The 17219-nt window shown below is 43.7% G+C and overlaps 2 protein-coding genes across 3 annotated transcripts in view; both read right to left on the bottom strand.

Moving 5' to 3' along the window:
* The window catches only part of LOC118323196 (kelch-like protein 11), a 3281-nt gene extending 802 nt beyond the window's left edge, over nt 1-2479 (bottom strand). Inside the window, exons 1-2 of the mRNA XM_035655130.1 lie at nt 1620-2479; nt 4-1392 (exon numbers count right to left, since the gene is read on the bottom strand). Coding sequence (XP_035511023.1) covers nt 4-1392; nt 1620-2083 — 1853 coding nt within the window. The 5' untranslated portion in view covers nt 2084-2479. The remainder of the gene's footprint in view (nt 1-3; nt 1393-1619) is intronic.
* Nucleotides 2480-3239: 760 nt separating this feature from the next.
* The window catches only part of aclya (ATP citrate lyase a), a 22406-nt gene continuing 8426 nt past the window's right edge, over nt 3240-17219 (bottom strand). Inside the window, exons 3-27 of one of the 2 annotated variants that reach the window (XM_035655789.1) lie at nt 15589-15651; nt 15252-15442; nt 13181-13260; nt 12462-12592; nt 11233-11351; nt 10533-10669; nt 10386-10447; nt 10174-10291; nt 9878-10032; nt 8902-8995; nt 8124-8265; nt 7806-7974; nt 7603-7707; nt 7304-7500; nt 7145-7226; nt 6946-7056; nt 6694-6821; nt 6451-6544; nt 6148-6302; nt 5907-6057; nt 5679-5822; nt 5341-5454; nt 5152-5234; nt 4865-4941; nt 3240-4767 (exon numbers count right to left, since the gene is read on the bottom strand). In XM_035655789.1, the coding sequence (XP_035511682.1) occupies nt 4673-4767; nt 4865-4941; nt 5152-5234; nt 5341-5454; nt 5679-5822; nt 5907-6057; nt 6148-6302; nt 6451-6544; nt 6694-6821; nt 6946-7056; nt 7145-7226; nt 7304-7500; nt 7603-7707; nt 7806-7974; nt 8124-8265; nt 8902-8995; nt 9878-10032; nt 10174-10291; nt 10386-10447; nt 10533-10669; nt 11233-11351; nt 12462-12592; nt 13181-13260; nt 15252-15442; nt 15589-15651 (2997 nt within the window). In that variant the 3' untranslated portion in view covers nt 3240-4672. The remainder of the gene's footprint in view (nt 4768-4864; nt 4942-5151; nt 5235-5340; nt 5455-5678; nt 5823-5906; nt 6058-6147; nt 6303-6450; nt 6545-6693; nt 6822-6945; nt 7057-7144; nt 7227-7303; nt 7501-7602; nt 7708-7805; nt 7975-8123; nt 8266-8901; nt 8996-9877; nt 10033-10173; nt 10292-10385; nt 10448-10532; nt 10670-11232; nt 11352-12461; nt 12593-13180; nt 13261-15251; nt 15443-15588; nt 15652-17219) is intronic. The other variant, XM_035655790.1, reaches the window with a different exon arrangement.

Here is a 17219-nt window from a genome sequence, read left to right as displayed (position 1 = left end):
GGCAGCAGCATCCAGCGCTTCCTCTCGGCACAGTAGCGGTAGGCCTCCTTGCGGTACTGCTTGTCCACATCATCGCTGTTCTTCCAGCCTCCGATGATGAAGACGTCCTCATCGAAGTGGCAGATTGCAGCACCCTCGATGCTGGTAACCTCTGGTGGCAGGCTCTCCAGGATCTCATCAGAGATGCGCACGCTGATCTTCTGCTTAGCAACCTCATCCCTCTCCGTGTAGCTCTTGGGGCAGCAGGAGGCCGTGTGGTAGAAGTTAGTAGAGGCCACAGCCATCTGGAAGATGCAATAGTTGTCAATAAGGGGCAGAGAGTCAACATCTTGCCACTGGCGACTCTCCGTGTCATAGCGAGTGGTCACCGTCTTCAGTCCATCCTCATTATCCGTATCGACAGGCGTGCGTGCTGTAACGTACACATAGCGGTCCTCTACACTCACTGCCTTCACATCCCGCAGGATTTTGGGGGCAGATTCCAGATTGTGCCACTTGTCCTGCTCGGGCTCGTATACACTGACGTCTTTGAAACCTGGACTGAAGTTTCCATGGCCACCGATGCTGTACAGTATATCCTTGATGCAGGTGAGGCCAAAGGAATGCTTGCGTGTGGTCAGGTTGCTCACCTGCTCCCAGGTGTTGCGATTGGGATTGTAACGTTCCACCGTCTTAGCAAAGCCTGGTTCCATCGAACCGGCTACGTAGACGTGGGACTCTGTGGCAGCGATGGCATGACCGTCCAGGTGGTTGTGGATGTGCGGCAGATTGACCCAGCGGTCCTCGTAAATGAAGTAGCCCACACACTCGCTCAGGTAGTCCCCTCCCTCTGACACACCGCCTACTACCATGATGACGTCCATGTTCTGGCCAAAGCGAGGCTGAAAGGAGGCCATGTGGGAGGACCAGAACTCCATATCAGCTGACTTGAGGTTCTCAAAGCGGATAGCGTGACCCTCTACTGCCTCTGATACCAGCCGGAGACAGGCCTCGTTGGCGGCCACCAGCCGCTCATTTTTCACCACCCTGGTCAGGTAGGTGGGCTTTATTTGGGGCAGCCTCAGGAGACGGAACAGCTCCTCAAAGTAGCGGCTTCGCTCCTCTGAGTTCTTCTGCACCCACTTCACCACAGCCTCAAACAGCACCTCCTCAGAATCCACTGTGATCTCTGCGTCAGACAGCCAGTCGCGGACCAGGTGAAAGGGCAACGTGTAGAACTCGTCATCCTGGATAACCTTGTGGAAGTTGCGGCGGATCATGTCTGCAGCCCGTAGAGCCAGCTGGTCCAAGGTGTACATGTGGGCGAGACTGTGCACCGCCACACAGTTGGTCAGGCTCAGCTTCTTCTTAAGAAACTCACCACAGAAATCCTTTAGCTGCAGCAGCAGAAACCTTATAGAGACAAGAGAGAAATGTCAGAGACAATGAGCAGTTTCTCTTATGGAGATAATACTATTCTATTTCTACTGGTTTGATGCAAGCACAGCACAAAAATAATACTTTTTAGGCATCAGGGCAGCCATTGAAGGCCTCATGCTTTGACTATGAAAATCACAGTCTCTCTCTCTGACACACACACACACACACACACAAGAAATGTGACTGTAAGCAGCTCCTACCTATCAGCTAGCTCCAGTACTTCATGCACATTGCAGGTGCTAACGCGTATTTCTCCAGTGTACATGTACTGGATGACACTCTCCACCGTGTCCGGGTCCGGACCCAGTTCTGAGCTCCATTCCTTCATCTCCACCCGTCCGGACAAGGACTCGGAGAACTGTCCACCCAGCAAAGGCGTGAAATAATCGGTGGCCGCAGCCAGGACAGACCTGTGGGCTGAAAACTCACAGCTCTGGACGCTCCCGGTAGCCACCCCGCTGCTGAAGGCCAGCGTCACGTCGCAGAACAAGCCCTGCTTCCTCTGCTCGTTCTGCCGCCGAGACAGCTCCGAGCAGTGGGAGGAGGAGGTGAAGTCCTCGGTCTCTTCCGCGTCCCCGTCTCCGGCGAGGGCGCTGGGTGTGCTGGTGCCGCTGCTGCCGCTGCTCCTGGCGGAGTCCTCCGGGTTGGGGGCCGCCGCTGCCATTCTGCTGCCGGCGCTGGAGGTGAGCAGTGGTGGCGGGGGGGGGGATGAAGTAAACTAGTGCAGGAGAGGAGGCGACATACGCAGCCACACATACATGGAGTCAAAACAGAGGACGACAGCGAAGCGCGTTTCGTATTCGTGAGCGACACATCCGCGGCTTTAAAGCTGGGTTAATCTCATCCTGCAACATTGTTCGGTTTTAAATGCAACATTTCAGTGGCCAGGAGTTTAAAATGAAGCTTAAAAAAAGTGTATTTTTTATGTCAGATAAAATACAATGGTTATCTGACATATAACACAAAATAACAATTACCACACGGCCGATAAACAGCTACATGCACACAATAATAACGTAACAGATATGCACAATAACAGCGGTATTATTTCACCTGGGCTTCCATTTATAGTACAAGATAAAAACGTACCTTTTAGCACCGTTTATTCTGTAAAATATCCAATCGTTTAGGAAGCTACGAATACGGAACCGACTTCAGTTTGGTAAACACAAGACAGTCACTGACATGCGCAGTGGATGAAAGGCGTGACCGAGTCGTTGACGTCGCTGGCAGTACTTGTCACTGCTGAGCTCTGCACATGGAGAGGAGCTTGTATTGACATGCATGTAGTTTGCTCTGCAGGCTGAGGGAAGGTTGACCCACTGCAATAAATGCACAGCCTCATACCACTCAGATATATATAGACTGTATAATTACAGTGGATAGCAAGGAAATCCAAGTCTGCTATATATTTTATATGTTTTAATGCCTCGTGGTCTGAAGAAAACAACATTCAAGTCATTATGCAGAAGGAATCTCATGGTAGATTCACGATAGCACAAACCTGCCATAGGCAAAAACTACATGAAATGCAAACACCTGTGTTTCAGAAGCTAAAATGCCAAGATGTTTACATCTCTGCACAGTTGCACAATCTAGAGATTTAACACATAGTGTGTCTAAAGCATGTTTGAATTTAGTTTAAAACAGCTGGAGTGAGTCTAAAGATATGAAAAGTTGTGTGCAGGTATCAAAAAAATGTCAGTTTAGAAAGACACCCAACCCTAAGTTAACAATTTAACCTGGACAGAGGTTAGCTATATATTTGAGAAGATAAAATTGTACAAACACACACACAGTATTATTACATTACATTAATTACATTTTATTTTACTCAATTACACATTAAACATACAACAAATCCGTACAGAGGCACGTTGAGTTCACACTGAAACAGTTAAAAACATGAACATTGAGACAACACTGGTGAGGTTTCTGGTTGTCCACAGAATTCCTATAGTTTTGTAACATTCACTTACAAGATGACACTGATGATGGCTGCCATACATTTTCTTTTATACCTCATAAATTATGGGGGGGAAAAAATTATAATATTTTCATTTAAAAGAGCATACTGTCCACATGGTTTTTCTCCACTGAATACAAACATAGCGACCTAAAAGGTGTGTTAAATTCCCCAAAGTGAGACTAGTAACCGTCATATTAATTGGTTGTTAAAACAACATATTAATCATGTGAAAATATAAAACCTATGATTTAACTGCTAAAAATATTTGCTATCTTGTGGCACTGATGCAGAAATATTCTAATAATATTAATTCAGTTCATTTTAATGGGATTAGTACATTTATATTAACAATATCAAGACAGAGTAGACCTTAAAAAATATATTTAATCTTTTTGTAGCTAATGTCTCATAGAAGATCGTATTATAACTGCATTCTGGGGCCATTAACCATTTAAATAACTGGGCAAAGAAAATGCATTCAAATTAAAGATTCCTTTTCCTAATGACGAACACAACTTGACTTCCATTTAGACCCTTTAATAAAATACGGCCATATTTTCCACCAGCTGAGAACGATTATTTCCCAACACCTGCCAGGAATGACTCATAAAAATGGTCCCAAGTGCTACAGTAAGCAGATCGAGGATTCATTTCCGCCACCGTGTCAAAAACATTAGAGAAAATCAAAACTATAACATTCTTGTACCATTAAATTTTCCACTATGAATACACCTATATATAAATAAAGCTCTGATCTACAGTATGTTCTCATATTATAGGCATTATTGCACTACATGTTCACCCTTTGTAATAAGCTCATGATTCTCAAGTGGCACAATGACGAGAGCTGCACAGAGAGACAACAATCTGAGGTACAGACATGCATGCTTGGTTGGTTAATACAACAGTGATGTAATATTTGGGGGTAAATAACAGTGTTTCACTAGCCATGAGAGTGGTGGTGAATAATCCCTCACCTGTATACGTGACTCATCTTCAAATCTCCCAAAACACATTGTCAGACCCTGACTTTCTCTGGCTAGAGCTTCACAGTTTAGCAGGTTTTTACTAATATTCACACTGCAGCACTAACAGGTTTCCAAAACTAAAAACATACTCTCTTCTTTTCAATATTTTGTAATTTACAGCTATATTATTAGTAACATCTTCCCTATATTATGCCACTGCTTTGGCGTGACATATCACAGTATGGGCGGGAACTGACAGCTGGGGTGAGGGGATCTGAGGACAGAGGGCTGACACTGTCCGGGGTAGTTGCCTTGATTACATGGACATGTGCTCTGGGAGCACATAGGAGATGTCGTCCCAGGGGTGGCGATACAGACCCTGTTTCAGTCTCTTCTGGTCCAGGTAGTGTCCTGAGGAGATACGAAAAATGTTGTCATGCAAGGTAGAAGCGTTTTCCATCTTGCATACGTACACACATACTATCCATACACTACAGCAGTGACTCACCGATAAATCCCATGCTACGTCCCAGGACAAAGATGCCATTCAGGGCTCCAATTTCCACAAACTCATCAGCTTCATCCCTGTGGTGGACATAATGGACAGCAAGGATAAGAGTGGCTGCATGCAATGTAGCCTTTATACTACATGTGTGAGTTAAGTGTAGGTGGATGACAACTTGTAGCCCCAGCATGTCGATTGATGAGCCTTACACTCATTTGCTACATGGGTTCAATATAAAAATGTAACTGTATAAAACACATTGTAAAGAAGACCAGAATTTATCGGCTCACCGTGTAAAACCACCACAAGTCCTGAGCAAGTCCACAAAGGCCACACCAATGAAGCCATCCACATTCAGGATCAAATTGGGTTTCTAATACAACAAAATGAACACACGGGGGGGATCATGTTATTTAAAGATGAGGTATGCAAATATTTAGTAAAGGCTTTGAAAGACAGGATGAAGGTATAAAACTTACCTTGGATGTGGTGATCTTCTCTACATCCAGAGCGTAGTCCAGCACCTGCGTGGAGGTGAAGTGCAGCTTCACAAAGTCCTTCAAGATCTGGACTCTCATGTCTGGATTGTTAATCTGGGGAAGAACAGAAAATCCCTTTTCATACAAAATCTTCCTTCTCTAATCAACCTTGTCTTCCTCCATCTGTAGTATGTCTTTTATATGATTTTTATAGCCCCAAAGCAATATTGGCAATTCTTTTTCCTGTGATATTTATTATATTAAGCTTTATAAAATAGCTAAACTCTGATTTAAAGATCATATTGCTGTCCACACTGGATACACGGAGCCATACTCACAGACTTCACTCTGTGTCCAATACCCATGATCAGCTTCCCTTCCTTCTTCATCTTGTTGACAAACTCCATGGGCAGCATGCCGCTGTCAAATGCCTTGCTGAACTGCTTTGCTGCAGCATCCAAAGCACCTCCAAAGCGATCACCCTGAAAAGTGACAAAAACATGCTCATGGTGGTCTTTTGCAGGTCAGTAAATCAAGTACACGAATCACAAGTTTAAGTGTCCTACGATGGTGAGAAGGCCGGAGGTGAGGCTGGAGATGAGATCTTTGCCAGCTCGAGCACAGACAATGGTGTTGTGGGCACCGGAAACAGCAGGGCCGTGATCAGCAGTCACCATCAGGCACATCTCAATGAACTGGCAGGCATACCTCGGCAACCTGCACACAAAGAAAGAAACAGCAATGGTTACGCGGTTCAAGGATTTAGTAAGAGTTTGTTTATTACAATTACTGGCTTAAGAAGCTGACCTCCTCTGGAACCAAAGAAGCCCCAGAGTTCCTCCCAGGCCTATTTCCGACTTGAAGACCTCAGTGATGGGCATGCCTGCGTAGATGAGCTCCTGACCCCTCTCGTCACAGATACTGGTCATAAAGGATGCAGGTTTACGGATAAGTCCCAGTTCCTGCAGGGCAAAAAAAAAGGGGAACATTTTCACTCCATGTACTGGTGATCCATTTGTTGTATTTGAAGACAACCCGATTTGCTTTGTTTTGCCCTCTTCTGATAGCTAAACACTTGATCATACTGATCTTGTTCAGAGGCATACTCACTCGTGCCCAAGAGTAATCCATCGGCACAGTGGGAGGAGGCATCTCCTCGGCTGGCTGGATAACTCCTTTGGCAACAAGGTCATCATAAACAGATCTGCATGGACGAAAGAGACAGAAGAATGTGAAATTAGCTCAGGAATCATTATGATACAATACTGACAAACACATCAGAAAATGTTGTCGCAGAGAATATTTATGTTGGTGTGATGAACTGAAGGAATGAATATGACAATGTGCACTGACTTGATGTCGTCTCCCAGCTCATCAAAGCTCTTGGGTACGTAGGCACCAGCTTCCTTCAGAGCCTTGTTTTTAGCTACTGCGGTCTCAGATGCCTGGTTAGCGCAGGCTCCTGCATGGCCAAACTGAACCTGAGGGGGAAAAAAGAAGGTGCCACATGGGTCAGAAATGTCATTAAAACAGTCACTAATCTCTCATTATGCTACTGCCTAATGGGGCGTGAAATGCACCAGACTCTACACCTTCCCCTCTCACCTCTGAGGAGAACATGGTGGCACAGGTGCCGATACACCAGCACACCACTGGCTTTGTGATCCTGCCCTGTTTAATAGCCTCGCAGATCTTGTACTCCTCTGTGCCTCCAATCTGTGGAAGGCAGAGACAGATCCAGTATGTATTAAGTCAATAACTGCTTAAAGATGCAGGCACAAGTTTGTATATATTATATCCTCACCTCTCCCAGCACAACAATCATCTTCACCCCGGGACTGTCTTGGTAGCGCAGCACATGGTCAGTAAACACAGAGCCTGGGTATCTGCAGCAGAATGTAAAATTACACACCAATCCAAACCCACATGCTCACATACTGCAGATAAAAGAAAGCATACATACCTGTCCCCGCCAATGGCCACACCTTCGAAAACACCATCGGTGGTGCGGGAGATTATGTTGTTGAGTTCATTGGACATGCCGCCTGAGCGAGACACGTAGGCCACGCTGCCTGGACGATAGAGCTTGGAGGCAAGGATGTTATCCAGCATGCCTCCTGTGTTCCCGATCTTGAAACAACCCGGCTTGATTCCTCCAACCTGAACAAAACAAACACAGTGATTTACTAGTCTGCTCAGATAAAATAAATAAAAAAAAAAAGAGTGAAATTGTAATCTAATTAGAATTGAAGTGAGACTCACGGTTGCTGGTCCAATGATTGTTACACCCTTCTTATCTGCAGCCTTGATGATCTTCCTGGTGTGGGCTTCAGGGATTCCCTCAGCGATGATGGCAATGGTGCGAATCTGAAGCCAATTGAATCGAAAGGCTCAAATTTAGACGTTTTTTTTTTTCAGCTGTTAAGTACCTTGCAGATGGCACAGGAAGAGGGATGTGCATTTACCTGTGGGTACTGCATGGTCTCCATAGTGCTATCAAAGGCTGAACGCAAAGAGGCAAAGCTGATGAGCACGTCCACATCTGGGTGCTTCTTCATGGCGTCACTCATGTTCTTATACACAGGGAGGAGGATCTCTTTATGGCCCCAGTAGAACTTCTGTTTGTGGTCTCCACTGTAAGGCAGCCATGCGGAAAAAAGCATTTGTCAAGACCGTTTACTTGAGAGATTTTTATTACATTAAATGTAGAATTAAGATCCATTACACGGACAGCAGAACAAAGTAAACACAAATTAAAGAGGAAGGGCAGAGAGCGCACTTACGTGAACGGGTAGACCATGGCTGCAACAGATGGCTCATCTCTGGAGCAAACATAGTCAAAGTCCAGCATGCCCTGTACTGCCCGGGTCTGCATACCCCACACTATGGACTTGGTGTGCTTGCTGAAGAGGGTAGTTGCCTTGGCTACAGGGAGAAGAAAGCTGTTAAAGATAGAAACTAAATACCAAGTCAGTAAAATGTATTTCTTCCTCTCCTTACTGTTGCTTTTAGACTTTACACAAACCATAAAGAAAACAAATATTTAGTTTATTAAATCAATATTTGGTACACATGAACCGAACTGACAGTGAATAAAGTTAAAATAATAATAGCACTGATATGAGGAATAACCAATGTCAATGAGGCATCAATAAGATTAATCAAGTAGACAGATATATATATATATATATTTTTTAACATAAATACAAATAAATAAAGATATGTTTATCTTTGAAATGTACTCAATTAGGTGTGTATGTATCTGATCATTTATCAGTACACTGAGTTTGGACTGCCCTCCTGCTGTCCAATGGGGGGAGCTATAAACCTAAACTCATTCCTGCATGATCCCAAGACTTCTACCTATCATGCTGCCCAGCAGTGGACCAATGCATGAAAACACATCAAAGCCTCAGCATTCACAGGGCAAAGATTCCCCAGTGCAGTAGTGTGTGTGTGTGTTGCTGTGTGTGTGTGCGTGTGTGTGTGTGTTGTGTGTCTGTGGTGTGGGGGGGGGTGGGGGGGGGGGGTGGGGGGGGGGGGGTCTGTGTGTTTTCCCACCGATGGGAGCTCCGGTTTTGGCTTTCTTCGCTGGTGAGCTCTCAGCTTTGGCTCTGTTTTCAGAGAAAGAAGCGGTTCTGCTGGATGCTGGGGTCTGGAAATGACAAAAAAAAAAATTTTTATTTCCATTTTTTATTCTGCGATGCATAGTTGAAAAAGTGTGTGTGCTAATAAGGACAGCTCTGTTGAGAATTGATCTGCTTTAACAGCAAAAATTGTGGCCCTTTATATTTTAGAGGGCTGATAAAAGGGCAGACTAGCCTCATTATTTTATACATCATCACCTGCACAAAATGTTACACAGTGAGTCTTAGTGTTCTTGATTTTTTAGGCCATTGGCTACACAAGTAGAGCTCTGTGAGGGATGACTAACTAGATTTGAGTGCTTTAAGCATTAGAGTGAGTTTCATTCATTCAAATAAAAACACAAGCTTTTACAAAAACTGGTTCTATAATTTCATAAAAATACAGTTTATGACCTTTATTTTGTAATACTTTATCTGTACTGTTGTATTATACTGCTACATATAGCGCATGTATACAAAATACTTTTTCTATCATAAATCTACCACTACATTTGAGGCAGCCAGTCAAATACATGCATGAATGTGCACACGTGTGCAGGCACGCACACTCCCTTTGCTGAAAGCCCATGCACTGCACAGTCTTAATGGATGCCTCGGGGTAGTGGCAGTGCGTTACTGACTGTGGTTTCACAGCTATGTGAGTGAGAGCAGTGCACAATGCCCTGCAATGCTCTTACACAAAAGAGCCATTGGGGTTCTGATAATCTGCTTCACTAAAAGGAGAAGACAGTAATAACTGAAACAGAGGCTCTGGCATGCAAGTCTTCTGCACTCGGCCACTAAACTGCACCACACCATTGGTGGAGCTGATGATGTAAATTCACTGCACAGTGAGCCGACACAACATCATGACAGCCTATTTGTCTCCACGGAGTCAGTATGTGTCATACCGATGTGCTGCCGCTGGAGTTGAGGAGGAAGTTGGCAGTGTGGGCAGCAACAGGAGGCTGGTTGGGGATTGGCCGGTGGCCCAGTGCCATGCCAACTATGGCAGTCATGTGAGTTTCTGTGCCAAAGACATGGATGGGGATCCCAGTGGTCTTGCCTAAGGAGAGCAGGGAGAATCAAATTAAGTGTGGTGTATGAAAATCAGCAGGTGCTTGCAGATAAAAATGCACTCAAGACATGCCTTCATACTTAAGAGATAGAAGTATAAATCAGTGTAAAGTAAGAATGTGCAACATACCAACTTCTCCCATCACTCTGAGACCTTCCTGGTAGTTGGGGCCTCCACGGCGGACAAAAATGGTGACCTCATGCTCCTTTAGTGGCACCTGATAGTCTCTGATAGCTCGGACAATCCCCTAGCAAAGACGAAGATATGCTCGGTTAAAAACTTGATATTGAGTAAGAAATATTAAGGCGACCACTTAAAACAAAAAGTATGTGATACTGTACCTTAAATGTTGCTGCAACATTTGTGAAGTTTGCAATGCTTCCCCCGATGATCAAAACCTTTCCTGGAAAACATCATATGGTGGAAACATCATTTTAGAAATAAAGACCACTTTCACACAGAAAGTTTCGACGGAGCAGTTTTCCTACCATCAGGGTGTTTCTCTCTGGTCATCAGAGACAGGATAGTCTTGGCGTAGTCATAGGTCTGCTGTTCGCTCGGAGCTCCCGAATACTCCCCATAATTGGCCAGCTCATTGACGCCACCCAGGTCACAGATTGTGTCACTAGGAGAATTTTACATTAGTCATCCACACAGAGGAAAAAGCAATAGTAACAGCTACTCCTATGCTGGGACAGTCATTTATGGCAGGAGACCAGCTTTCCATCTCAAAATATGATCAGCACTAAACATCAGTTTGCACTCAAACACTATGTCTGCTCTGAATTAATACTCCACTGTAAACAGACACAATAACTTAACAGTGCACAGAGGGAATAATTAGTCATAGCTGATGTGTCTGCATGTCACGCTTTACACCCCCGACAGATGGAGGGAGACACCACTCATTCCTCCAGACTCTCAGTAAAATGGCAACACCTAAGAATTGAATTTCTCAGGCAGCTGAACGAGCAGATTCTGAGATGCTGCACCACCAGTCTCACTACTGCATCACTGGCACGCTCTCCTAATGCTGAACCCAATTATACATAGTGTAATCAGTGTAGTGAGGATAAAGTCAAGGGACAAGCGAAGCATCTAGAAAAAAAACAATTAGATTATTTCAAATACATGGCTATTGGTGTCTTATTTATTCAGGCTTTGTGCTCTGATAATGTGACTGGGTACCTGTACACCACTGAGGCACCTCCTCCTGCTACCATGGTCCAGATCCGGCCTCGGGGGTTGAGCAGGGTCAGTTTAAGGCTGGCACCACTCTTTGCATCAAGGTCTGCAATGTAAGCCTCCTACAAAAATCAAAGAGAAGGTCAATGAAGAGGAGAGAAGAGAGAAAGGTTTTATGACTGCCAGAGAGGGGGAGGGGTGTGTGTGTGTGTGTGTGTGTGAGATTTCAGCCTTAATCAGAGCAGGATTTGCACAAGCACCTCTCCATTTGGCCACAATTCATTACATTCAGTGTTGCATAGATTTTAAAGAGCTATTAATATATATTGGAAATATTGTGTAAATATTAAGAATGATAGTGGATGTGATGTGCAACAGTGGTTGTTTGTGACAGTTGGGGCCACAGCTGGTGGCTGAGAGTAAAAAAGCTCCCAATCAAAGGCACCTGCTGTCCCTCATCTCCACTCTAGACTCACAGCAGCCCAATTAGAGTCTGTCTGGTACACAGTCTCAAATGAGCACCTACATGCCAAGAATAGGCCAAAAATAGGAAAAGTACACTTTATAGACTAGTTTCTTTATTTTCACCTACATTATCTTTATTTTTTTGTCAAGCAGGTGATTTACCTTTCAAAACCCTCAAAACTGAAGCTATTAGAATACCTCCATAATACTGAAGTTTGATGTCACTATAAGCCTAGTTTCTAAAAACCAGACAAGAAATTCACGACACAAAATCAGAACTTTTCTAACAAAGCATCTCCAACATCTCATTACAGTATATGACGTGACATCATATTGTCTTTATGCACATGTTTCTGCCGCGACACCTTTTACTTGAGGATATCTCCTGAGGATTTCTCCATACCTCTCCATGATGAGTCATAAAGGCTGATTAACAGATGTGTTGGTGCTCGCACTTCCTCATTAATTCTACATAGGGCAGCTGGGACGGAGGCTACTTCAGAGCAGCAAGTGGCTGGTAATACCACTGAGAGATCTCCTTCAGGCTGATACATTTGAAATTAAAACAATTTACATCTTATGGAAGGGCACTGCATGAAACCTACGTCATAGTTTACCCCCCATTTGGAGAAAATTGGTCATTTGCATCCTACCCAATACCCCCAGTAAGCTTGTTTGCCTCTTTAGAGAATAACACCTATAAGATGCTGACAGATTGAAATCGGATGCATTGCTACAGTAGCTCTGTCTCTCCAGTCCTCCCTCACCTCAGGATAAGCCTCCCTGCCGAAGGGTGGAGGGAACTCAACATCGCCCCACTTGGCCTTGCAGATATAGTCGGCTGTGGCATCGATCTTGGCGGCCATGTCCAGCACGTAAACTCCATCTTTTGTGACCACTGAGAGAAGAGGGGATAAGAAAAGAAAAACGTGTTCAGATCTATACCTTTACGTTTACAAACACCCACCTACTGAGATTTGCCGTGTTAGCAGAGGGCCTGAGCTTTAAATAGGTCATGGGAGGAAAATGCTCGGGCACAGGTGACCACAGCCTTCCTGCTGTCCCTGCAGGAGGTGGAAGGAGAGTGAAGACAGGGAGGAGGTGGTGCGACATCAAAGCAGGGAGAGTCTGTCTCAGCAGCAACGCTACATCCACAGGAACAGCTGCCAGAGGGCATGTACTGGTGCCCAATTACTCCATTATAAACACATGCAGCCTTCATCAAACAGCAAGTGCATACATTATTTAATGTTTTCTTCCCTCAGTGTTAAAAATATGGCAGAATCTGCCTCTTGGATTCAAGATGATGTTTTATTATGCATTGCTGTTTTCATTCCCAATTTCCTTTTGATGTGCCAATTTCATAATCTAACAACATATTTATGAATCTGTGTTGGAATAAAGTGTAGATGCTATTCTGATTCCTTGCGCAAACACAGTACATCGAGGTATTGGGGATTTGAGAAACAACAAACAAACAACGTACCCAGTGGATTGATCTCTAGGTATGTGAAGAACAGGTCCTCATACAGGTTGAAGAGCCCAACAATGAAGCTGGCCAGGACCCTGCAGAAGGGATGACAAAGGATGACATTCAACACATGGAGCTAATCTTTGGATCTGCCGCTGCAGCCCCATAACTGAGTGTCTGGTTAATCATCTTACAATATAAAATAATAAATCACATTATAGCTGAAATAATTAGTTGACGAGATAATCAATCTGCTATTGCTTACTATTATTTATTATCATTAATTGGCCAATAATTTGAGTCACTTTTCAAGCTAAATATTTGCTGGAACCAGCCTCTTAAACAAAATACACATATGCCCATTTAACTTCTAACTTGCTAAACCTTCACAGCATTGAAACTCTTAAATGCATACACAGTTTTTATTTCATCATGTTTTTATGTTGTTGTACTGTATATTAAAATATTCCTGATTCCCTGCACAGTTTATTATCGCTTACACATTTTGACTTGACTTAATTACTGATCTGCAAACCACATTCCCCTTACAACAACAACAACAACAACAACGTAAAGTTGAAGTCAAATTTAATTCTTAATCACCTCATTCTGGGCTGTGTAATAGAATTTCCCTGTACAATGTATGTCGGTGAAAAAAGAAAAACAGCATGGCCATGATAAAGTAATTTCCACGTAATTCAAACCATGACAAACTACAGGCAATATCCTTGAAGGATTGTTAAAGGCTGAGCTTGACAGGAAACAGTCCACCTGTAAATTAGCTGCAGAGAGCCTTGTTGTAGAGAAGGAAAAATCTAATTTACTCCCTCCTTCACATGTCAAAACAGAGCAGTGAGGGGTGGGGGGTTGCCGGTGGAGGAGGAAGAGGAGGAGGTGGGGGGAGGCACTATTTTGCTCTCCTCTCCTGTCAGTTTTGCAGGCAGCTCTGGGCCTTTGTAACCACGTCAGCCCTGTTGTCAGGACTCTGACTGGCCCGTGGGGGGAAAACTGTGACTGAAACCCCCAGTGACTCAGCTTCCCATGTCTGCTTCTGACAGGAGGGCAGGAAAACTGGCCAAATGCCGCTCTTGTTTTCAATCCAGAGTGTGAGGAGATGAGTGTAAGGGGCGAGGTGGCCAACTAGGGTTGGCAAGAGTGATTTCTGGGGCAGCTTTTTCAATGTCAGCCAAGACAGCGAGTCTGGCCAGAATCTGCCGTCACAAGAGCACTACCAGAGAGATGGATAGGAGGGGTTGGAGGGGGCGAGCCGCTGTATCGTACCCATCAAAATAAATGGATGTGCTCTGAATGTGGCCGTAGTGTTAAAAAAAAAAAAAAAAGACTGGGGGTGGAGGCTGATCGAAGAAAGGCGGATGAGAAGAGGGAGTTTGTCATTTGTCTAATGGAAACACTCCACCCATCTGTCCCCTGCTCCTCCCCCTCCCCCCACATTTACTGCCAATATCAAAGTGCTTTCTCATTCTTCATTTGTGTGACGCTTTTGTTTTTCCACTGTTGATCAGGAATTTAATTATAGAAATGGAAAACGCCCAATCTTTTGCCTTTTTGGGTCTTTTTACAAGTTTAGTGTGATCATCTAAAGACACACAGCTGGAGTTCATTTTTCTTTTTTTAGAGCGCACGCTGTTTAGCAGCTACAGGGTTACAGTTTCAAAATAACATCCATTTTATTGTCAGTTTTTCATGCAAATCATGCATTCTCATCTAAACAGTTTCTAAACGAGCTTTGACAATAAACTGCTAATTTACGGGGTTTGAGAATGTAAGGTAGCATGCTATAAAACATGATGAAAGGCCAAAAATACACCAGGTGGACACAATAACAAAAACACTTAAAGCTAATCCGATTAAATATTAAGCTTATTAAATGAATTGGTAGTAGGGAAAGTTATTACAAAATCTTGGTTTAACTCAAATAGGCCAAGTTTGATGTTTTAGACTCCTTTAATTTTTTTCCCCACCTTACCATATAATGTTAATAATTAATAATAATAATTAACTCTATACCATTGACACAAAAGGTGAAGTTTTGCATACACCCTACAGACACTTCCATGCAACTCACGCTTTCTTGTCGTTGGGGACGTGGGTAAGCAGCTCTTTCTTCACAGAGTCTTCACTGATCTTTTCATCCACCCCAATTAGCAGCTTCTTCGCCTTAGCATCCACATCTCCCACATCCACCCCTCCCTCATGGTGAAACAGCACGTAGTCGCCTTCCCGGGTGGCGTAGATGCACACGTAGAACTCCTCATCCTGAACAATGGATCGTTAGAATGACACAGAGGTCAATAAATGTCCCTTTACCGGACGTCTAGTATTATCATTGCTAAATAAGGAATCTAAAGAAAATTGAGGGGTGAATTGGGCGCCACATAGTAGATGTGCAATGAGTGCTTTACCTGCTTATGGGGGACAAATGGCTCGATGAGGAAGTTCTTGAGAACACCCTTGGCTTTTCCCACCTATGAATCATCAAGAAGATAATTTTCTTAAGGAGATGAAATACTAGATAAAAGAAATGGTTAGGAGCAAAATGACAAATTAGCATGAAGTCCCATGGGTTAATAAAAATATGCCACTGTTCTTCAGATTGTGGGTGTTTTCATATTCATCCCTGCTAATTACTGTCACATACTCCCTGGACTGGTGGGAGGAGGGTGGAAATGATATATCATAATTATTAAATACAAAAAAAAAACAACAACAGAGGGCTACCACTTAGCACAAGTGGACTGACGTTTGAAAAGAAATAGAAAACAGGTTGAGGAGAAGGAGAAAGAAAATGTCGTGACATATCCAGACACAGGCCCGCTCACACAGCCACAGCTCATTCGGTGCGGCTGTCATCGTTCCTCTGTTAAAGGCCAACAGGCAGAAGGTAACCAGGGACTGGCTGAGCGCAGCCAGCCGGAGAGAACAGAACAAAATAATAAAAGGTCGAGAGGGAGTTGCCATTTTAAAGAGTGCAAAAAAAAAAAGGTTGATGATGGGTGGAAAAAAAAAAAAGCCTATCTGACTGAAAAACCACAAGCAGGCTGAGGCCAATGCAGATACATGAACAGACACCTCTATCGCTGCCTCACAGAGGAAAGAAGCCATTCAAGTTGTGAATGCAATTTTAATATAAAATGATTCACTTGTGATAACATGATCACACATAATAAGAAAAACTAATTGAATAAAGTGAAGTGAGGGCAGCTGCAGCGGAGAACAGCAGTGAGCAATGTGTGAGTGACGTACGAACAGAAAGGAAGTAAAGGGACGTGTAAAGTGTAAAAGTGGTACCGCTATCTAATCTAACTTGTTCCTCTAACAGCGCAGCTCTGATCATTTCACTAAGATAAGCTCACAGCTAGCTAAACAAAACAAAAAGTAGACTAGCAGTAATAAGCAGTCAGATAAGACACAACATGCCATAAATTAATATAATAAAATTGTTTTGCAGGTATTTTGGTCATAAATCGAAGTACGGGACACATTAGCCACTAGAATCAGTATGCTAGCTGTAACTGGAATTGGTTATTGTTTTTACACATTATTTCAACGAGATGGTTGCATTGAGTTCCTGATTTATTCGACTTTAATGCCCCATACAGACTCTAAAGCAACACAGTTAACAATAAATGTCCACAGCATACTTCTGAAGGCAATTTATCTGTGTAATTACTTCAACTAATTAATTACTTCTACTCTACAGAGACAATTCCAAGCTGAAACGCTGTCCTGACTTTCCACAGTACATCTGTGGCTTCATTCATTTTCATCTACTGCCACAGGCAGCGGCTGACAGTTTCATCTCATCTGTGAAGAGATACATCTTCCCAATCTCAGTGCCGCAACACGCACACAGACTCTCTTCTTTAATGCTTTATGAGCCACCCTCGCGTCTCCATAACTTGGTTCTTGGTTTATGAGGCGGAGCAACATCTCAGTGGCGCAGTGATAGATGCTCTGTGCTGTGGTTATGCTGACTGGATAGATGGATGCACTGTTTATTCACTAGCAGCACGCGCTCCAGACGACTGGACTG

This window comes from Morone saxatilis, unplaced genomic scaffold (assembly GCF_004916995.1).
Source record: "Morone saxatilis isolate NCDOM2014 unplaced genomic scaffold, NCSU_SB_2.0 Contig14, whole genome shotgun sequence".
NCBI lineage: Eukaryota > Metazoa > Chordata > Actinopteri > Moronidae > Morone > Morone saxatilis.
This window is presented reverse-complemented; position numbering and strand designations above follow the sequence as displayed.